Raw genomic sequence first — 10,552 nt, 5'->3', positions numbered from 1 at the left:
AACAGACAACCAATCATATAAAGCCTCAGTACTTACCTTATTAAATATTCATGCACTTTGTACCGTCGCTGAAACTTTCACGACAACTTTGCAGACCGAATAATTAATCAAATCATTTATTGAATAATTTTAACAAATTAAGCTTCACATTTCTTTTAGTGCTTTTATACTCTGGTACAGTTGCACCATAAACTTCCATTCTAAATGAATAATTGTACAAGTGTTTTCATTTGTTTGAGATTAATCTGAGTAAACAAATTATTTACTTAATGATTTCAATAATCTTGGCATGATACTTTGATCTTTTGAAATAATCTTAATAATTTTATTTTTGACATTTGAATATAACAGGGCTTTCATATTATCGACAGGTGAATCTGTCCTTCTTGAATCAATATTCTAGAGCAAGAACAGACCCGATGCAAGTGCACTATATAACAGCAGAACTAAACACAGCCTGGGGTTGCCAGAGTCGTAACTCTTAATTCTCCATTTCTGGCAGAGAATATGTATCTGTCACATCAAGGGCAATATCATTTCCTCTGAAATAAGAATATATGACTTCTTCACTAGCCAGTAATGCTGCTTAATGTCTTATGGAGACATTGATTCCTTTTTTGGAAAGGGTGTGTGAGCTGGATCTTGAATTAAAGGAATAGTTCCAACCTAGTCTCACAGTATTTATGTTACCATAACAAAATTTTTGCAAACTGTGTTTTACGTGCCACGTTTTACATTTCCCTGCAGTTTTCTGGTGAAATTAACACTAGAGGCACTACAACAACTGTTTTTTCACTTTCACACAAATTACAAGTACAAACAGTTGATTATGACTTTATAAACCCGTTTTCACTCTGTTACTCACACACTGCTGTTATGATATCCAAACACTTTGACTCTAACAGATTATTAAAAAAAAATAAATACAAAAAATACATTTTAACTTTGGGCTCAGAAGACCGCAGTTGACACCTAAGAGATAAGCGTCATTGAAGGAACACAAGATGTGGTTGCTTCAGAAATGTGCCTTTTTTTTTTTTTTTTTCTTTTTTTTTTGTCACATTTGCTTTTAGGACACTATTGGTTAGGTTTAGGTTAAAGTTTTAGGTTAGGGAGGTATGTTTTACTCATTAAAACCTCCATCTAACATTCACATTTAAACCTTGTCTGATTATGACACCATTTCACTTGCTTTTGGCACAAAAATGGAGATGTTAGGCAGAATGTTAGCCTTAAAGGGATAGTCACCCAAAAATTTACTTTTACTCACTTATCATTTACTCACCCTCATGCCATCCCAGATGTGTATGACTTTCAGTTCTTCTTCTGTTTTGGTAATTCACAGTCTTAATGCACATTGCCCCCTACTGGGCAGCGAGGAGAATTTATAATAAAAATGACTTAAATAATTATCAGTTTTTCACCCAAACCTATAATATCGTGACTGAACACATGGATTTAACCACTGGAGTCATATTGATTACTTTTATGCTCCCTTTATGTGGATTTTGGAGCTTCAAAACTTTGGCACCCATTCACTTCCATTGTGAGGACCTACAGAGCTGAAATATTCTTTTAAAAATGTGTGTTCTGCAGAAAAAAGAAAGTCATACACATCTGGGATGCCAGGAAGGTGAGTAAATCTTGAGAGAATTTTCATTTTTGGGTGAACTATCCCTTTAAGGCTAACATTCTGCCTAACATCTCCATTTTTATTCCTTGGAAGTAAGTCAAATGGCTTTGGAATAACGTGAGGGTGAGTAAATAAGGACAGAATCTTCATTTTTTTATTTTTATTTGCCTCACTAATGATGTCTTTTAGGAGTACAAATTAAGAAAAAAATTGATTATCTTCTTTATGTGGAGATCTTGAATCCTGAATTTAAAATCGACCAAGATAATCCACAGACAACAAAGTTTCATGAAACACAATATAAATGTGGAGGTCAAATCAGCCCAGGGCACTTGCGTTGAACGATGTGTTGAAGCCCTAACACAAGTCATGTGAAAGGGCCTTCAGCCTGATTGTATGAGTGGCAGATTTTTTTTGTTTTTTTTTTGTTATTCTAATAAAGCAACCAAAGATGAATCTGCCATGTTCATTAACATTCCCCAAAATCAGTTCAGTTATTTTTAGTCTCGTGTGATGGGAACATTTTCAGCTGATCTGTTTTAAGAGGAACTAACCATTTTATTTTGGCTAGCATTCTTGACAAAATCAGAATATAAAACCTCTTTACATCCTGCTCACATCCAGACATTTTGGAGACAAATACTTTTTTTATATAAATGGTAAAATAAAAACACACTTTCAGGACAATGCAACAGTAGTATAGAAACAACAGCAAAAATATCCGTTCAAGTTTGTACTGTATATTGTTAATTTCAACGTATGTTAGGAGAGACAATAAAACACATTTGTCTCTGTAGCAGCAATGAGACAGATTTTATAATACTCCCAAAGGAAGTATACATTTTTGATGGAAAGTTATGATTTTACATTAGGAAGACATGATACTTTTTACTTCTTTTAAGTCATACTTCAGTGTTCTCTCTATACAGTTAATATACAAATACAAAACTAGTAAGTATCTTTAATTATATATGTATATGTATGTATATAATCTTTTCCCTTTTTCCTTTAGGAGACATTAAGTATTTTCCATCTTACCTATGCACACACGCATGCTCAAGTGTTTGTTGATATAAATGAAAGGTGAATATTGTGGAAAACTCATGGCATGGTGCTGAGTTAGTCACTCTCTGCCCGACACGTCATATGAATTATGTATGGCTTGACAAAAATAGAAGGCTTGTCCATATAAACACATGGTAATATATGTCTTTTTAATGTAACTTAAATTTTTATGTCATGTTTTACTGATTTTTTTGGAACAGCCTGGGGCCCTTTCTGACCCTAAATGTTGGATTAAGGGCCCCTTACACTCCATCATAAGAGGCAATATTAGTCAGTAAAATCATGCAGAGCTGTATCTGTGCCAAATGTTTTTTCAAAACATAAGGGTTGTGGGTGGCAAGGTTTTGCAGAATTACTTGTACATTTTTTCTTGAGCAATTTACCTAAAAATGCCCAACAAATATTTAAGTCAACATGAAATAAAAATGTACCCTATTTACTCTATTAATGCATGTTCCTGGGCTTAATTGTCTGGTCTTGTTAAAAAAAAAATAATAATCTGTCTTTGTAATATTTTATCAAAATGCAATAACTTTTTCAAACAACTGTCTTTTTTTGGCTGACATCACAATTCTGATATGTAACATCCACTTTTCATGATCCAGTTAATTCCTAATGGATAAAATCAACTCCAATCTAGCACATTTGCTCTTGTTAAATTACCTGTTCCTCTTGGAAATACCCCTTGCAGAAATCTGATATATTTCCATATATCTACCAATGTTTGAAAAATATATTTTACATATATGAAAGCTGCCATTTTTCTACCATTTAAAAATATATGTTGCATACACAATATATAGAAGTATGTGATTATTTTTATCAGCGAAAACCATAAATGAACATACACTGTATGTATGTATGTGTGTGTGTGTGTGTGTATGTATGTATGTATGTATATATATATATATATATATATATATATATATATATATATATATATATATATATATACACACACACACACACACACACACACATACACACACACACACACACACACACTACCATTCAAAAGTTTGGGGTCACTTGCCTGAAATGTTTCTCATGATCTTAAAAACCTTTTGATCTGATAATTAAATGTTTGAAATTAGTTTTGTAGACAAAAATATAATTGTGCCAACATATTAATTTATTTAATTACAAAAACTAAATTTGTTTTGAAATGGATGACTTGGACCGAATAATTAAGAAAAGCAGCCACTAAGTGCCCAGCATATAGATGGGAACTCCTTCAATACTGTTTAAAAAGCATCCCAGGGTGATACCTCAAGAAGTTGGTTGAGAAAATGCCAAGAGTACATTTCTGAAAAATCTAGGCAAAGTGTGGCCACTTTGAAGATGCTAAAATATAACATTAGCATCTTCATATTTTGATTTATTTTGGATTTTTTTAGTCACAACATAATTCCCATATTTCCATTTCTATAATTCCATAGTTTTGATGACTTTACTATTATTCTAAAATGTGAAAAAAAAATAAAATAAATAAAAACATTAAGAATGAGTAAGTGACCCTAAACTTTTGAACGGTTGTGTGTGTGTGTGTGTGTGTGTGTGTGTGTGTGTGTGTGTGTGTGTGTGTGTGTGTATGTATATATATATATACATACACACACACACACATGTATATGTGTGTGTGTGTACAGTATATGTGTGTGTTAGATATATTGCTATATATCAGATTATAGTATTAGACATCAGATTTCAAAAGCAAAATGGGTTGCCAACAGTGTTTCATGTTGACTTTAACTCACTTTTTAAAATATTCACATACAGGTTCCCCACCTTTGCATATATCACACAAAAACAAACCATTTCCATCATTCAACACATGAACAGCTCTATCAAAACAGAACATCTACAAATAGTTTTCATTTGCTCAATAATGGTACCAAACCACAAGTCCACGTCAAGACAAAAAACTTTCATGCATTAATAGTGCAAGTCATGTACAATTTACAGAAGCCTCTTTGGCAGTCCACAGTCCCAATGGATCAGCACCAGGGTGGGTATCTATACTGCAGTGAAACATGAAGGCAGCAGGCCCAGGAGATCTATGTGTGCTACAGTACTAAAAATCAAATGAGTGACTGAGCTGAAAAAGTCGAGTTTAGTGTAGCCAGATGGGGAACTGAACATAAAATGTATAAGAATGGCATGAAAAAATGAAGTAGAGAAGTGGAGTAATAATACTGTATGAACAAAAAAATCTAAGTTGAAGTGTGTAAGTTCTGCACCACTTGCACATTCAAACAGATTCCAGAAAACTCCCCTGTCTTCCATTTGTTAAACAGATAGTCCCGCCCTAAACTTCAAGCATTGGTCGAGCCAATAATGCTGTCTCAGGCTGGACGGACCGATCAAACAAACAGAGAATTGTTTTAATAGTGCAACAGTGTAGAATTATTAGGTGAAATCAACCTACAAAAGGTTTACTTTGAAAAGTAAAAATTACACACATCAACTTTAACACAGAAATAAGGTAAAATAGGAATGTTGCCTTACATGCATGTCTGAAAAAGCTTGTTTGAATAGAAAAAAATAAAATAACATGTATTATCTACAATTAATATTACTATGATATTCATTGAACACTTCATCAAAAATTCAAATGATCAATTTCCTCACCGCAATATTTTCTTAGTGAATCACAAGAGATTATGTTAGGCAGTGTATGTCTGAGCTGCTCTTTTTCATACAACAAAAGTGGATGGTGATTGTTACTGCCCTGCTCCAATTATGTAATAAATAATAATAATAATAATAATAATAAAAAACTGCATCATAAAAGGAGTCTGTATGACTTATGTGCTATATTCCATCTTCTAAAGCAGTTTGTTTACTTTTCAGCCATCCACCTTAGACATCCAATATTCAAATGAGTGGCCAATCAATATGGGGTTTTCAATGACCGCTTCACTTACCTTTTGCCCCCCCCCCCCCCCCCCCCCCAATAATGAATAATTGTTTACATTCTTGCTTTATACCAAACTGTGAAAAACAATGCTGCAAGATAAAGAAAGACCAAACTCAACAGCTCATTGATATCAATTGTGTACATCTGCACAAATTATTAAGTAGAATTCTTTCTACATTCTGTATAAACTTCTAAACTGAAGGGAAGTAAATATGCCCAATCATGGAAAGGGCTGTTATTCCTTACAAGACAATATTTAGTGTGAATTCTTGCATGTGTTATGTCTGAGAGTCTTAGAGAAATGCTAGATATAATCAACATCTCACAACTCATTGTGAACTGCTGGTAAGTCAATCTTCTCTGAACCATATCAGTACAATTAAACTTTATCTAAGGCTCATTTACATGTTTGACCCGCTCCTGTCCACACTGCCTTCCTCTGGTCCCTGCACAAGCACCAACTGGAGGTAGATTTTATCATAGAAAAATAAGTAAAAAAATAAACAACAATTCTTCCAGAAGGGCTAGCATTCACCTCTTTTCTTTTTGGGCATATAGTACATAACACCAAACACTAAAGCTCTGCGTTGCAAGTGTGTGGTGGAACTAAAGGAGGGAACATGAGCCTCGAGCACTGCACATGGTTAAGACTGCCAGTGAACTGAGGCAATGCTAAATTTGGCCCCTGCGGTAAGTCGAGGATGAATAGAGAGAGAGCTCAGTCACTGTCCAAACCAAATAAGCACCAAAGTCTGAGGTATGGGCAAGGACAGATTATGGACTGGGCAATTGGAATATAATAAGATCCAAAGTCAGTGTATAGACAAGGACGGATTATGGAATTGGACGTAATTGGTGCCAGGAGCCCCGAGTTGAGAGGCCCGCAGAAGGGCCTGACAAAAACAAAATAATATTAAGTATTAATAGTAAATAATATAATTCATTTTATACACTTTATATATTGAATATATTTTATATTGAACAATATGGTAACATTTTACAATAAGGTTCTATTCATTAGCATATAGCAAGTAAATACATTATCAGAAACTAACAATAAACAAAAATTAAAGCAATTTTTTGTCTTAGTTAATGTGAATTATTAAAAATACTTAAATACCTAACAAGTTAAAAAATAATTGCAGTTAATAATGCATTAACTAATGTTAACATATACTGTACAACTTTTATTTTTATAAAATGTATTAATATATGTTGAAGTTAACATTAACCAAGATTAATGAGTGCTGAAAAGTTCAATATTGTTCATTGTAAATTTGTGTTAACTAATGTACTGTAGTTAACTGATGTAGTTAACTAAAGTTAATGAATACAACCTTGTTATAAAGTGACCAACAATATAAACAATTTTATTCAATACATTGGAATTGATTACTTTTATTTAGTATTAATGATATCAGTATTAAACAAGCCACTGCTGATGTAAAATTGATATTGATAAACAGACAGCTTTTTAATGCGTGCCAGTGGCTGTTGGCACAATGTAGAACTAACAAATGGATGAGAAATGTTGTATGTTCATGGCCTCTCCTCAGCACTGATTGTTGTCTCTTTTGCAACATACACATGGTGTGTTTATTATTATTTCTTGTATTTCTGATTGTTTGTACAGATTTTCTATCAAAAGCATCAATAAAATAGTATATTTAAAAACTGACTTTTTTTTTATAAGTCATACAGTATTTATGCTTATTAGAGTATTGCACTGTCAGCTTAGCAACATGCTAACACCAAACTTTATTGAAATCAATTGTGAGTCAGTCTGTAATGTGTGTGGAGTTGCTATCTACGTATGTAGTGTTCCAAATCAGTCCTTTATAAGGTTACATGGCCATTATGAAGATGGCCTAGAAGGCAGCTTCCTACGTACTGTAGGCAGTAGGCAGCTCGGCAGCTCACTGGGTTTCTGCAGTAAAGTAAATCTGTAGTAAAGTCGGCACCCTGTCCATCATACCCATCTGCTAACTCTTATTATCTCAGCAATGAGGGTGTCTGATGAACTCGGTGCGGAGATTTTTCTGTCACTAATGGAAATGCAGAGGAGGCTGAAATAAAGGAAATGAGAGGAGGGAATGGGAAGTGTGTGAGTTAAAGCTCCTGGCTTTGCATTTGTTGTTTGGAAGAAGAGAGCAAGTGAGCTGTACATCCGCTCTTACTTTCTTTTGTTAAAATCTGGTGCTCTCATGTTTCAACATGCGGATTTTGGGGAGCGTACTGGCCACTCTGTACCCGTAACCCTGGTGCTGCTCCTCCAGTCATTGAGCTGTGGCACTGGACGGAGAACTTCCGCTGGAGCTTGAGCTGCTGGAACCACTGTCTTCAAAGATGGAGATCTCGATCTGGACAGTCACAGTCAAGGGTTAAACACTGCAATCTTTCATTCAATACACCAATTTTCCTGTTTGTTAAACCCAAACTCTGTTATGAAATACTAGTCAAGCACAGAGGGGGTGGACCTTAGGGCTTGAGTCCCTACCTTTTTTCTGAGGTGCCCCTCCGAGGTGTTCCAGGGTGTGCAACCCAAAATGAAAGCTTGCACAGCCAAATGAAATAACTTTTTTAAGCTTAATAATAGTATGTAAGGGTGTAAAAATGCATCAACATTATGCTGAAACTCTGATGCATCGATTACAGAATATAATAATCCATTATAATGACTTTAATAATACCCAATGAGTTACAGAGGCCATCTCAGATTACATGCGCACTCTCGCGACAGAAGCGTGGCGTATGACTGAGGGAATAAACGCACTTTAAATTAAGAAAGTTTGGTTCAGATATCTGACTCATTATTCATAATTGTGCGCATCTATATAAGCAAAATAAGTTTTGTTATTTATTTTAGTTGTTCTTTTCCTCCCAATTACAATATAGTATGCATATTTTGCAATATTTGGAGAATACACTTATAGGCCCACACTGCACCTTTACTCGCAATGTCCATTTGTGTTACATGCCATTATGTTTTTATTTCTGTGAGCTGGCATGGTTTAAAGATCAGACTTATCTGCAGGTATAGATGACATATGTTATTTATATTTCAATTATTGGTTGGTTCAGTAAATGTTCCCGTGATGATAAGCAAATCTATTATGTCTAATCAACAGTCTACTTACCGTCTGTGTTAGTTTGCATAAAGTCAGACATATTATCTTTTATTCATATTGGCTTAATAATTAACAAAACAACAGAATGATTTTTTATTTTCTATGAACCAAACCTAAAATACCCAAAACCTTGTAGTCTATAAATACAAAAAAGTGTTTGGAAAATATTTTAAATTGTATTACAGTTGTGCATTCTTTTGTTCAACACAATGCATTGCACATTTATTTCTTATCCACAATTACGTTTTTGAACCAGTGAAACACCCAAGGTGTTTTTTTGTTTTTTGTTTGTTTGGTTGTTTTTTTATATTGTTCAGTATAGTGCAAATTATCCCAACATTAATATTTTTGTCTTTAGCATATTAGGGAAAATAATTATGAATACAAAATAATTCAATAGAATTTTATGACTAATCACGCTATTAAGCATAACATTTTTATACTTTAACAGGCCTACCTACTCCAATGATGAAAGTGTCATTAATGTGTTTAGTTAAGCTTTAAAATGTAACAAAGGGCTAAAAAAAAAAAAAAAAAATCATTATAGCATAAAAGAATTTGAGACTGCGAACACGCAATCCCCAAACCCCACCCCGTCAACTGACAATTTTGAAGCGACTGCCCCTCTAAAGGTTTAGAGCCCCTGCCCCTCAAAAAGTCTGTGCACGTCCCTGATACAAGTAGTAAGTGTGAAAGATACTGAATGGCAGCTATTGTTTGCCCATTGACCTGAAGTGACTGCTGGTTGGATTTTGCAGGTCTGTGAGCTGAAGATCGGGCTGCCAAAGCCAGCTGGACCTGTAGTCAATGGGAAGAATGGGGAATAGCACTGCCAAGCATGCTTGATGGTCTACTGGATAGATTTTCATTTCCCAAAAGAACTCACCCAAAATTGTGGTATCCAAAGTATAATATGTTCCTGGATGCTGTTTTGAGTTTGTGCTTAATGTCATACAGCACAGTACCTGAAGACTATGGACCAGTGTTGTGTCAGACATATAAATATTTAACGTCAAGAGCAAGGGAACACACCCAGACCTTTCTACATCAGGGTTTCCCCTAAGTGCAGCCTCAAGCATTCTGAAATACATTACATACTAAACATTCTGAAAAGAAGAAATATTTCAAAGCAAAATAATAATCAAAAAGGGAACAGGTTGTCATGGCAAACTAGTAGGCATTTGGGGTACGGCTGTGTGTTGAGCCTAATCTTAGTAAAATGACAAGTATTCAGCCAGACATCAAAAGCACTGACATCAGCAATGCAGCAACATTTCCCACCTCATTATGAGAGTTGCTTGGAAACAGTTAGGCTTCTAAAGACATTTTGTATGTAGTTTAACTTTAATGTCAACTTAATAACAACCTTGCACTAGGGTAATGTTGGAATGTTGTATTTAGGTGTTCGATGTGAATTGGTTTTACGCCTTTCGGGTTATTTGTACTCTTTAGGTCATGCGGCAGTGTTCACCCAAATCACAATGGAAGTGATCTGACAACTTAGCCTGCATCCATATTAATACATGACTCTGACTATAATACAAACATGATGATGTTGGGTGATTGCAATGTTGCGATGCATCATTTCTCAAGTCATGTTCGGAACAGACTTGAGAATGTGTAAATCTATTTACATATTATTTTGTAATGCTATTTTCTTTCCTTAACTTTTATATGAATATGAATTGTTAAAGGGGTCACATCATGACAAATATCATGAGGTTTTCTAGTTCCTAGAAAAAAATCCTATAGACTTCCATTGAACATTTCTGACTGCAACTACTTTCAAGTTATGTCCACCAATCT

General features: G+C 34.4%; 1 protein-coding gene across 1 annotated transcript in view; it reads right to left on the bottom strand.

Annotated features, from left to right (window-relative positions):
* Window positions 1-6,871: 6,871 nt before the first annotated feature.
* The window catches only part of LOC127414080 (golgin subfamily A member 7B-like), a 29,091-nt gene continuing 25,410 nt past the window's right edge, over window positions 6,872-10,552 (bottom strand). Inside the window, exon 5 of the mRNA XM_051651813.1 lies at window positions 6,872-7,978. Coding sequence (XP_051507773.1) covers window positions 7,895-7,978 — 84 coding nt within the window. The 3' untranslated portion in view covers window positions 6,872-7,894. The remainder of the gene's footprint in view (window positions 7,979-10,552) is intronic.

This window comes from Myxocyprinus asiaticus, chromosome 23 (genome assembly GCF_019703515.2).
Source record: "Myxocyprinus asiaticus isolate MX2 ecotype Aquarium Trade chromosome 23, UBuf_Myxa_2, whole genome shotgun sequence".
NCBI lineage: Eukaryota > Metazoa > Chordata > Actinopteri > Cypriniformes > Catostomidae > Myxocyprinus > Myxocyprinus asiaticus.
This window is presented reverse-complemented; position numbering and strand designations above follow the sequence as displayed.